We start from the raw sequence: 12,739 nt of genomic DNA on the forward strand, positions 1-12,739 counted from the left end.
AACGTTGGCTCTTGATACCAATTGTTGAGTCTGCAGCGGAATTTTGACTTCTAATAGCTACAAAGTAATATGAAATTGAACACTACTCACAATAATGCACTCGCTATATAATTACTAAAGAGAAAAGGAAATAAAATAAAATAATAATAATAATAATATGAAAAGAAGATGTAAATGTAGTTGTTATTGTTGATGATTATTGAATTGAAATTCTACAAACGTTTATATAGTGGTTATATGCTATAATTTCAACGGATAAAAATAAAACTTTCCTATTATAACTCTTAGCCTTCCTTTTCTTAGCCTTCCTTTTCTTTCTCTCTCCCTCACAGTATGATATGTATAAAATGAAGCATACCGTATGTTCATGTTCTCATATGTTGTAAAGAATAGCGTATTATATATTTCCATATATATTCCTTGTTTATTTTTTAACTTCCTAACATTACCAATTTACAAAATTTAGTTAATAATAAATATGAATACAATATAGCAAAAACTTGTCTAATGCAACAATACTGGAATGGATTTTCTTTTATTTTCTCATCACCATTTCATTTGTAAAATTTATCTTCTACAATTGAGTTTTTCTTTTACACCAACTGTAAACAATCCTCTGTCACTTAAATTAATCACAGTTTAATCAACTTCTTAAATACCAACTTCATCATCCTCTTGTATACAAGCATTTTGCAAAACAATTAACAATTAACAAAGCCATAGTCTGTTCAACTAATAAATGCTTCACCACTCGCTTAAACAATTAACAAAACTATAAATAGACAACATCTACATTCTGTATCGAGTCAAAAACAGAAAAGAAAAGAAAAGATAGAAAGAAAGCTAAACACCAATTCAGTTTACCAATAGGAGGCTTCACCCAAAGAGTCACACTAATCTGCGCAAATACAAAGAGGGAGACGTCAGAGATTGAAGATCACTTTCGGATAGTCGAATGAATGTGAGATTTTCTACCATGTCATCTATATCTGGAGTCACAATGACACGCCTTCTGATCTCCCCAATTGCGCAACAATGTTTTTGAGCAGTATTCATAACAGCAACATCTTGAACAAATGTACAATTTGAACCGGGGGAAACCTGCAACCATTTTGGAATCAATTCAGTAACATTGTGTCACTGAGCATCTATATCACATGACTTTGGAATTCGACCATGCTTCGACTTTGTTTTCTTTACAAATTAGTTTTTCCGACGCCTTATCAAAGTACATTCAATACTTGAAAATTAAGAAAAAGAATTGAAAAACTAACACCAAGATTATATCGTGTAATTTATATAGGGAATGCAATACTTACATCATAAAGAGTATCGCCAAGGTTCAGCTTGATAGCACCACTCTTGTATACAAGCATTTTGCCCATGAAGCCAGGTGGTAGTTCATTCAACTTACAAGGATTCACTTTTTTCACGGATCCTTGAGGTTTAGAAGAGCTCTCACTGTCAACTTGGCCTCCAGAAGAAGCTGATCCTTTAATCGCTGGCAAAGCTGCTGGTAAATGGATCAAGAACATACTTGTCTCCGGGTTTTCCTCCTACCAACAATTTGCTCATCAGAAAACTACTATAATCATTAATAAATTCAATTTTATAGGTTTCAGTTCACTAACCAAAAGGCCAAGTTCCTTTGCTGGATTTGTTGAATCTTCATCGAAGGTTCTGGATTCTGCAGCCTCCCCAAATTCCTCTTCATCAAGGAGTTCTATCAAAACAATATGCATAGGTAAAGCATCTTGATAGGCATAATTAAAAATTAAAATGCCAAGAACAAATATTTATTGTTTTCTTCAGCCAAACAGACTTGGTGTTATCTGCATTTTGTTATATATATTATTATTATCCTTCAAGACAAATTTTAGCAAGTTGTTTTATTGAATCCCTACTACTATTCTCCTTGGCAATATGATTTGCTGAACCACATTTGAAGCAACCACAACCCAAAGTCATAAATTATGGCATTGAGATTACAAAGGAGAAGATAAAGTTGCAGAACACTGCCGTAATGCTACCACAAACTGAACTATATAAAACGTATTCCTACATGTCGTGACATATTTATCATTTACGATTTACCTTTGCCCTTCTAGTTCCTCCTATACTGCGACCACAATTTTTTTACACTTTGACTCAAAATCCACATGTATTCTTTAATCAAAAATCAAGCATTATCCATCTATTATGGGGGCAAATAAAAGTAAAAGGATTAGGGAAAATAGTTTTCTAATCATCCCAAACTGTGCTTTTTTAGTATATATAGTTGATAATGAAAGTTTAAATGCATAATTGGAAAAAAAAAAAAGAACCCTACAACTCGATAATACATCGAAGAGGCCAATTAAAATTAAACTAAGGATGACTCGTTAAGAAAAGAAAACAGGTAAACAAATTTTTCTTTTTTGAAGAAATAAGATGCAAGATCCTTTTATATAACAACCTCCAGATCTGAAATTTTGAATGTACCAAATCAAAATGCAATTTTATTTGATAGTCTATATATTTGTCCTCCAAATTCACATACGCAAGGATGGTCATAATTTACATATATAATTAAATAAGAATGGTCATAACTCATAGCCATACATGGCATGGAAGAATGGTCATAATTTACATATATAGTTAAATAAGATTCATCTCTAGAATTTAAATAAAAGTTATTTGGTTTTCAATTTTCATGTTTACAAAAATGGTTGATTAGTATTCAATTTTCATACCTTTAATCCACGCGATGTACCAAATATTTGAATTGTGATGAGATAATTTGACCAACAGATGAATCTTGGCTTGCTTTCATATCGTCACAGCTGAAACATTTCTGTTTTGGAAGTGAAATCAAGTCTAAGAAATTGAGGTAAAATTGAAAATTATGACCTTTGAGAATAACTCAGAATTTTGATAACCCTATCTTATATTGCACTAAATTGTTATTAATGGATAAAATTAGTAAGCTAATCTTTTCTTTCAAAGGAACCATGGAGACAACCCAATGAAAAAAATTGCCTTCAACCTGTTTTTTCTAAAATCAAACACATATTTTACTCCAATGCGAAGTTAAGATTGCCTTCTTTAAACTTATAGCATTATTGGCTGATTGAATTTCTATATAGCAATGCAACTAAAAATGATCACCTATTTTCTAGATATGTATAAAGAGAGCAATAAAAGGGGTATAATTTGCATCCAGGCCATGGCAAAGAAGAATACGATGGCAAATATTCAAAGGGTAGAAGGAATTTTTGATTAAAGAAAGTGGTATAATTATATCATATTATAAGTGCTATAAGTTTAATAGAAAGTTGTAATGTTTGTTGATAGTATTTTCCAAAGTCTCCGTCCATCTACAAAAAGATTTTATTTTCTTAGCATAATAACATCTTTAGCTATTGATTTTTACCTGATGAAGGTCATCTATTAGGTTCATAGAAAAGTTTTTCTGTGATTTTGGGTCATCTTTAGCTACTTCAACTCCAATATAACATCTTTCTTTATAATCTCCTACTTAACCCACCAAGAACATAACAACAAAACATATCAAGAACTGAAACAACAACAATAATACTAACAAAACATAGTCCAAGAAGGGCAAAACACCAAGAAAGACTGATGCTTACATGTTGATCGCATGCACACAATAATGCACACAAAAAATGCTTTCAAGCTTATTGTCAATTAAATGGAAACTACCAGTGTCGGTTTTTGAAAATTTGTAAGGGAAAGTACTTATTTACCAATCACAGTGTTAAACAAATAAGAATAAAAAATTGTTCAAGTGAAATTAGTAGTGTCCAGTAAGGATTTTCAACTGAAAATCACTACATATAAGACAAATCATTCATCCAAAAACATGCAGCTATTATATGTTTAGTACGCAGCTAGAATCTCCAACACTTAATAATATTTTTTTAATTAATTACATATTTAAGTGTCGATTCAATCCCACAGTTCAAATTCGCAGGGTAGCGATTATTATAATTCAATTACACTTTCATTTTTCCATAAATCTAAAGAGGTATACCTGTGAGAATATATCTTGCAAACTCCTATATATTGAATTGAAGCCCATGATCAACAGGTAATATCTGCAATGTTCATGTGATAAAAGGGGGTTAAACACAATGAAAAGGAGGATCGTTTTAATATCAAATACACAATTATGTGAACATGCAATTACAAATAGAGATACACAAACAAATAAGCGATCAGAATCCCAAACAGTTGCAAGATTACAATTCACAAATTATTCAAATTATCCATTTGCAAAATTCACTCCTAAACTCTAGAAGAATCTCTGTCACCCAAGAAAGACCATGCAGACAGAAATCGCAGAACGACAAGAATCCCCCCTAAATTGAAAAGTTCTTTTATCTTTTAATTGAAAATGTTAAAAGTACTTTCTTTCCATCGATAAGTAGGACACATCCGGAACCTATTGATCACAATTATAAGAAAGCTGAGTTAACATTCTAGAAATCATAGCTTAAATCAAAATGTGACTTTCCAATATTCGAGAGCAAGCCAAAGCAGATTTTCGAGCACTAGACAACGTTGAAAATGACACATTATGTAAACAATATGGTTAGCAGATTTTCTTGTTTCATTCGATGGCTCATTAAGAGAAAGATTAAAGGCTTCTTGAAAGAAATAAAATTTAACAGAAATTTCTATGTGGATTTAACTTGCGATGATATTATAAAATTCATGGATAGAAGAACTGGACTGTCAAATTCATGTAATATCTGAGTGAAATGAGGATCACTTAATGGACTCTAAATATGTATAACTTGAAAAATTAACAGATTGTCATATGTAATATAATATATAAAGCATAGTATGACAAACTTATTAATGAAAACAGAATAAGAAGCTTGAAATTAACAAATTTCCTTCTTTTTGTTTTTTCATTTTTAGTTTAATAAGTTAAAATATAGCAGTATATTCTGACATGCTATGATCTTGTAACATGCAGCATATTGTAGTCATGTTTTGCAACATATTGGCGCTACTTGCTTTGTTTATGTTCGATAAAAACTCTGAATTTGTCAAATTTGTCAGAAAGTGGAAGTCTTAAATATTAATACATGATATGTTGTGATAGAAAAATTAATATACACCTCATAGGCTTATATAAAACCATTTTGACCTTTGTCAAAAACCTTAAAATCAAACATTTTCACAAGAGCAAATAAGTTCTGAAACAAAAAGTCATCAACTATTATATCTAATTCAAACAGGAGTAATCCCATTTCCAACTTCTAATTATTCAAACAAGTGATTTCTTTTTGTCAAAGCAAATGCTGCCAAAATAAATCTGCATACTTCATCAGATTAAGCTATGTGTCATGAAATGGACAAAACCCAAGTCAGCCTCCAGCTAAGATCTTTCAAATCCAAGATAAGTATTGAAACATACATAAACAAGATAATTAACTATTGAAAGAGATAGATAATCTTGTAAAATCATACTAACATTTCTCTTAAAATTGAAGGGTTTTCCTTCTCAAGAATCAAAACATACAGTTTTTTGTGAGATAAAAATACCTACTGTTGGAGTGTTAAGCATGGAGAAAAGTCTGAAGCTTACGAGTTGGTAATGGCCATCATAAAGCGTCTTAAGGTTTAGCATATAATAAAGAGATGATTCATCACATCAGTTGCAACAGCTGTTGGAGTATCAACCTGATCATGCTTGGTGGTGTTTATATAATCAAGGCACCCTGTTCTTCTGTGAAGTCATCTACTAAACAAGCTGTGGAGAAGAAAAACTAAAATGCCAAGAACAAATATTTATTGTTTTCTTCAGCAGCTTAGAAAAACAGAAGAGTGTAGAGGTAATCAAAATAGTGATTGATAGGCATAATTAATCCAAATATTTATTACTGAATAACTGCTTATTTACACAGATTAAGAAAACTCGAAGGTAATAAAAAAAAATAAAAATGGTTAATCTAGCACGACTAATTTCTGATATTTGGGGCCGGAAATTGCAGCTTCCATTGAACTTTCGGGGGAGATTTCACCGTCATTGTTCATGAACAACTTCATCAGATTCTTAGAGAATCCACTCACGAGGGCCACTCCTTGCTGGGTGGCCGCCACTGGAGTGGCCCTCGAGTCCCTCAGATTCCAGAACACAATCTGAGGAACAGCAGAGCCATAACCTTTCTCACTATACTTCCTTGTAATTGCTTGGTAATCGGTCTCCCAAGGCGTCGCGGATGCTTGATCGAACTCCATGTCACTGAACACAAACACCCTCTTAATCATCTGATCTTCTTTCAAATTTCCATCCACAGCCACCTCCAAAATTCGATCAAATACTCTTTGGAAATCCGTGTTCATCCCCCACTTCATCTCCCTAATAAAGCTGGTCTTGGAATAAAGACTATCGCCTTCAATCAAATGAAGCTCAGGATCTGCACTGAATGTGATAACCTTCCCCTTCCATGGTTCCTCGTTCAATTCAGACACCAACAACCCCAATGCAACACAAACATCCATGGGAGTCCCATGCATGCTTCCAGAAACATCACACACAGCCAAACAGTTCTTCAGTTTACCCTTCTTAAGCATGTCACTCACCATTCTGCTCCACTGAAGCTCTGCCACCTCATCACCAGCTTCATATTCATCTGCATATTCATCTTCATCTTCATCTGAATTTTCATATCGATATGGACATCGATATTGCAAAGACTGTATGATCTCATGAGGAAGCAATGCGCCGGCGGCAATGGTAGTCTTCCCTGACTTCACGTCCACAAGGTACTGCAAGAACCTCTCTTTATCATGCTTCAAGAACTTCTCCTTATAGAGCTTCATAGCCACAGAGGCCACTCTGTTGTATGGGATCGAATCCCAGCGTTTCTCACTCATGTAAACCTCTGGAAGTTCTAGAATCTTCCGAAGAGGGACAAGAACCTCCTTTCGTAACCGATCACGGATCCTGTAAGCATAATGCGCCTCCTCGATTCCTTCATACTCGGTGCGAGGGAACATCCTCCTCGCAATGGATTCACATAGAAGCGTGGATCGGTCAAAGGAAGAGTCAAGAGAGGGACACCACTTCGCAGCCAGACTGATATCCGTTGATTTGCCGGAATTTAACAACTCCAGATCGTTCTTCAAACAGTTGGCAAAATGATCGGAGATGCTATCGTGGAGGAGCTGAAAATTTGCATCGTCGTTGTAAAGGTTAAGGAGCTTCTTTGCCATGGAAACCTTCTTTTGTTCCCTGAGAGAACGTGCAGTTTCTTTCTCCTTCTTCATCATCTCGTTCGGAGAATTCTCAAAGGGCTTCAATCCTACTAAGAAATCACCAAACGTCTTCTTCTTCATGCTCTCCTCCTTGTTTCTGGCATTCCTCAAATTCCTTCCGGTTCCCCTTCCCCTCCTCAGCTGGAACGCTCCCCTTCCTCTTCCCCGTCCCCACCTTGTTTCCCTCATCTTCATCAACCTGTTCCTCTTTCTGGAGCCTTTTACGCTGAGCCACTGCGCCTTCTGATCCTTTCGCACATCGGAACCTTCTAGAATCCTGTAGAGAACTTCCGGAAGGTCCTTGAAGTAACCGAATTCGGCGAAGGAAGGGACGTTGGCTGCGAGTGTCTTGGGGTGGTTAGAGAAGAGCCACATGGCAGCAGTGTAGAAGCCTTCGCGATCGGACTTGCCGGTTCCGCGGACGCCTCGGAGGTTACAGACGAGTTTGAGTGTGGTGAGGGGGTTGTGGGCCCATGCCACGTCGAGCCTCTCTCGGAGGGAGTCGGAGGGAGTGTCGGGAACGACGTGGAAGAAGAAGTCAAGGCATGGGTTGCCGGTTGACAAAAATGTAGCGGACTGGTTCTCTGTCAAGCCCATTGGGGGTTTGGGATTGTTAAATTTCGAGACCATTAGGTCAATGAATGGTTCTGAGACTGCGGTGGTGGTGGTGGTGGTGGTGGCGGCGGCGGCCACGGCGACGGGGGTTGGTTGTGGTTTTGAGAGTTCAGGTGGGCCCAGGAGAGTGGCCATGCTGATAAGCAAGAAATGCGAAGATGGATTTGATAGAAGAGAAAAGAGAAAAATGGATATTGGTGTGGGAATTGGGAAATGAGAATGAAAGGAAGGGAAGTATATATAGTTGTGTTTCAGCTTGGGGAGCAAGAAATTTTAAGAACAAATGTGACGATACTGCCCCTACCAACTTAATTTTGCAGTTATTACGGAGAATCATATTCAACCGTTGCCTTGGGTTACTTGTTTAGTGTTTACTCATTCCTATATAATCTTACCCCTTTTTTTTTTTAAATTTGTTGTTTTAATTAAATTAATTTAGCCCAAGCTTTATTTGTGTATTTAATTAAAATTTATCTTACAGTTGGCATTTTTATACTAAACAAAATAAGATAAAAAGACACATTTGTATGCTTAAGGATAAAAAGTTATTTGTTGTAAAAAATGAATTCAATTTATATCAGTGGTAAAGGTAAACTTTAATAAATATATATATAACAAATGTATTAAAAATTTAAATTTTTATTTTTTAAATTTTTTTAATTTATAATATTAACATGGGTTCTTAATCCTAATCCTGTAAAATTAACAGTAACACTGTCTCACGGCATAATCCAAAATGCAATGTTGGGCAAAGCAACACAAGTGATGACATGAATACAAATTTATATTTCTTTGATAAAATGTTATTTTTTGTTGTAAAAAATGAATTTAATTTAATTATATCTGTGGTAAAAGTATTTTGTCCAACAATAATAGACAAATTACATAAAATAATAAGTTTAATCCAACATTTTGTCCAAAGAACATCTGGTGATAATTGCCAGTTCAATAAAACGACAATATGTTAAACCATTTAATTGAAGACTGCGTTTTTTTTTTTTTTATAATTTGTTGCTTCAAAGAAAGCAAGTATTTAGATTGAAATGTTCAAACGTTTTAACAAAAATAAAAATTAGTCACTCGATAAATAAATAATAATATTAATCTATATACTGGACTCGACTCTTGACTTTTTATATTGGGCAAGCTAATTAAGTGACTAAGCAATTTCGAATTTTATATGATCCCTTGTACATAGCGATTAATATTATGTTTGTTACTATCAAGGCGAAAGCTAGTGCACTCTAGGTAAAGTAGGGAGTGCAGCACTCTTTAAAAGTTAACTTGCTATCAAAAGTAATTAGATAAATTAATTTTTTTTTTTTGTCATGGGCTGAACAAACAAACCGACACTAACAAAAAAAACTAATTCGCTCGTTTAACACAGGACTATCTTTACACCAGAAGAGTACTCAGAAAAATTTGATCGATTTCCTCCGTTATTCTGTTATTGTTGATGTGATGTCTTCAAGCATTTTCACGGTTTTGTTTGCTAGCAGGTGCTTCCACTATTGTTCTGTCTAGCCACATATTTTGACGCTCTTGAATCCACCCCATTCCACATCTACCATAAATGGACCTTCAAAGCCCGAAAAATTGCTGCCATAGAAAAGGAAGACGCTGTCTGTCGCCGCTGCTGGTTGGCTAACTCCAAACGTAAAACTGATTCTGTAGAAGAATCGGTCTCCATGAAGGCGCCATAATTCTCAGATGACAACGCAATCAAAGCACAAAATACATGACAGTTACAACAAGTCCATTATCTTTTATTTCAAATTATCCTCAACGTGTACGTAATAGAATGAAAAATTAAAATACAATTATATTTAAACAATTATTTGTATTATTTTTATTAATTTATTCAAAAAATAATTAAATTTTGAAGCTAATTGGTATAAAATATTACATATATAAAACTAAGAAAAATTTTTATTTGTATAAGAATGAGCCTAATAAATAATTATTTTATTTAATATATAATTAAGAGTATTTCTTTCTTTGCCAACGAGTTATAGTTCAAATGACATAGTCTCTATATTCACCTAAGAGTTGGTAAAAAAAAGAATACTTTTTTTATTAACTTTTTTAAATATTAATTATTTATTTTACATACAATATAAAAATAAATGAATATAATATTTATTGAGTAGACGCAGTTACGTAAAAAAAATTTATTGTCATAGTATTTGAACCAAAGAAAAAAATATTATTTTAAGAAAAACTAATAATATATTTTTAATAATATTCTTAATACAAAATAATAAATTTTAAATATTTTTTTAAATAATATATATTAACTAAAATAATATAATTATCCTAAATAATATATTATAAATATAGTAAAATGACACATTTCAATAAAAAAATTGTTAATAAAAACTTATATGAATTTTTGTTTCGCACAAAATAAATTATTATATGTTTGTTTGTTTTTTACGTTGTATATATATTTTTTAATTAAATTAGTATAATACAAAATCTTTTATCATTCTGTTCATATTTAATGTTTTAATTTTGTTTCTTACAAAATAAAATTATATATATATAACACAAAATTTTTTATCATTATGTTATATATATATATATATAACACAAATTTTTTAGCATTGTGTTTATATTTAATATTATAATTTTATTTCACACAAAACAAAATTTATTTAAATTTTAATATTATATACATAATATATATTTAATATTATTTTTTTATATATTATTTATTTTAATTCTAAAATCCAATAATTTTTTTTACAGGCATATTGTTTTTAATATTTATATACTATTTTTTTATTTTGAACTTCAGCCCAATACCTGAGACTTACAAAAAAAAATCTAAAACTTATCAAAAATGATTAACCTGATTAACAGGTTACCTTTTTAAATCCAGACCATTCAAATAAAATATAATAAATAAAGAATTCAGATTTACGAATTCACAAGGTGTGCAGTACTCCATACTTAGCAAGGAGCGTCTAAGGATGAGCCTACTATCAATCATAGATTCATGGGTTCAATACTACTTATTAAGCTATATAAAGGATTGATATTACAGATAAATTGCATGAGTTATCGATGGCTAATAACTCCGAGGCCTATATATTTCCTTTGTTCTTGTTTTATTCCCTCTTATCTTCACATCCTGAATTGTCTAAGGGTGAGTAGTTGCTATCCTTTTTTATTTATTTCACCAAATAGCTACTCTATATATACTTACCATCTTAAAGGGTGAGTAGTTGAAGACAGAAAAAGGAAGTTTGTTAATTTAAAAAAAAATATTTTTATTATAATAAAAAAATATTAGGTAAATATATTTTAATTTGTCAAATTATTAATATAAAATATAAATTATAAATTATATATAAGGTAAGAAGGATAGAAAAAAACAGAGAGAGACTGACAGATGAGAGAATTTAAAAATGGAGTTTATTAATTTTAGAGGAAAATAAGTATAATTATCTGTGTCATGCACGTGATAAGATTGAAATTATAATTTTAAATTATTTTTTAAAAATTATTTTGAATTATAATAATTTGATTAATAAAAAAATAACATGTTATGTATTGTTTGTTTTTTTTTTTAATTTAGTGTTAATTGGATTAACTTTAAAATAGTTATTAATCGGTTTTAATAATCTACTTTCTTCAATAAATCAGACATATATACGGAATGTGATAATAAATAATATAGTAATAGTTAAATCCACCAATAAGTATATTGGCTATTATCACACTATAAAACAAATTAAATATAAAGGTTATTAGCACTTATAAATCTATAAAATCGCACTGTCTTTGATTCGCGCAAGGATTTACTTATCAAATAAACTTAAAAATGGACCTAGCATCACTTGAAAGAATCATGAAAAATAATAAACTTACCTTATTATCCATGAGAACCATTTCTATGTAAGTCGTCTTGTTCTTGTCAAATTTAAATGGAACTACTTTTCCTAACCTTATATATTAATTTTATTAAATAATTATATATATGTGTATTACGGTAGTTTTTCTTAATATATATACATATACATAAATAATTCTATATATGTACATAAATAAAAAAATATATGAATTATATTTTGTTAAACTCTATGTTATTGGTTATTAAAAATATTTAAATCACATATATTAATTATTTTTTTGTTATAATTATTTTATTTTATATATATGATTATTTTTTATTCTACAATCGTGCAATAATTTTTTATTTTTTATATTCATATATATTCCTCAATTCCAGCCCCATTTATACGTATATTAACGATTTTTTTTATAATAGTGATGTTTTAATTTTTAGTTATCCTTTTTTCACGTATCTTTCTTTTTATTTTAAAATAGTGATGTCTTAATATTTTTTTTATTTTTTTAAATACATTTTTCTTAATAATTACATTACTAATCTGAAATATAAAATAAAAAAAATAATACATATATCCAAGAAAAAAAACTTAAAAATCAGAAAAAAAAAATTTATATTAAAAAATGTAAAAATAATATATTAAAAAAGAATAGTCGTAATATATAAATTGAGTCAACAATTTAAATTTCTCTAAAACTAATTTAATCAAATACCAATATCAGAAATAAATTACTTAAATAATATTTAATCTATTCTAGTCCTTGTATACGTATAGATTAGAGTCATTATCGTAACGACAACCAACTGAAACAACATCGTAAGTTCAATTCAAATATTTAGAATTCGTGTAAATTCAGACCATTCATTTGTTCTTTAAAAACCTTCTGTATCCCTGATAAAGTTGAATTGCAATTCCTTTTATGGAAAAAGAGTTACGAATGTGGCTTTGATGTGTTGGAGACCAAAATTCGGAAGTCACTATTTATATTTGAGTGT

General features: G+C 31.1%; 2 protein-coding genes across 3 annotated transcripts; both read right to left on the reverse strand.

Moving 5' to 3' along the window:
• Positions 1-888: 888 nt before the first annotated feature.
• Positions 889-1,742, reverse strand: LOC107606541 (DNA-directed RNA polymerase III subunit RPC4-like). Its single transcript, XM_016308594.3, has 3 exons — positions 1,632-1,742; positions 1,320-1,556; positions 889-1,101 (listed from the first exon to the last, which is right to left on the reverse strand). Exons 1-3 carry the CDS (start codon positions 1,740-1,742, stop codon positions 889-891), a joined length of 561 nt encoding a protein of 186 aa, XP_016164080.1.
• Positions 1,743-5,862: 4,120 nt separating this feature from the next.
• On the reverse strand, positions 5,863-8,082 carry LOC107608952 (uncharacterized). 2 transcript variants are annotated; one of them, XM_088493765.1, is made up of 3 exons: positions 7,472-8,077; positions 7,340-7,421; positions 5,879-7,302 (listed from the first exon to the last, which is right to left on the reverse strand). In XM_088493765.1, the coding sequence occupies exons 1-3, from the start codon at positions 8,020-8,022 to the stop codon at positions 5,959-5,961; spliced, it is 1,977 nt and encodes a 658-aa protein (XP_088349891.1). In that variant the 5' UTR covers positions 8,023-8,077; the 3' UTR covers positions 5,879-5,958. The 2 variants fall into 2 exon arrangements, with proteins under 2 accessions (XP_016166230.2, XP_088349891.1); XM_016310744.3 differs by having other exon boundaries at positions 5,863-8,082.
• Between the last annotated feature and the right edge of the window lie 4,657 nt (positions 8,083-12,739).

This window comes from Arachis ipaensis, chromosome B7, assembly GCF_059453495.1.
Source record: "Arachis ipaensis isolate K30076 ecotype BB chromosome B7, ASM5945349v1, whole genome shotgun sequence".
In the NCBI taxonomy this organism is placed as follows: domain Eukaryota; kingdom Viridiplantae; phylum Streptophyta; class Magnoliopsida; order Fabales; family Fabaceae; genus Arachis; species Arachis ipaensis.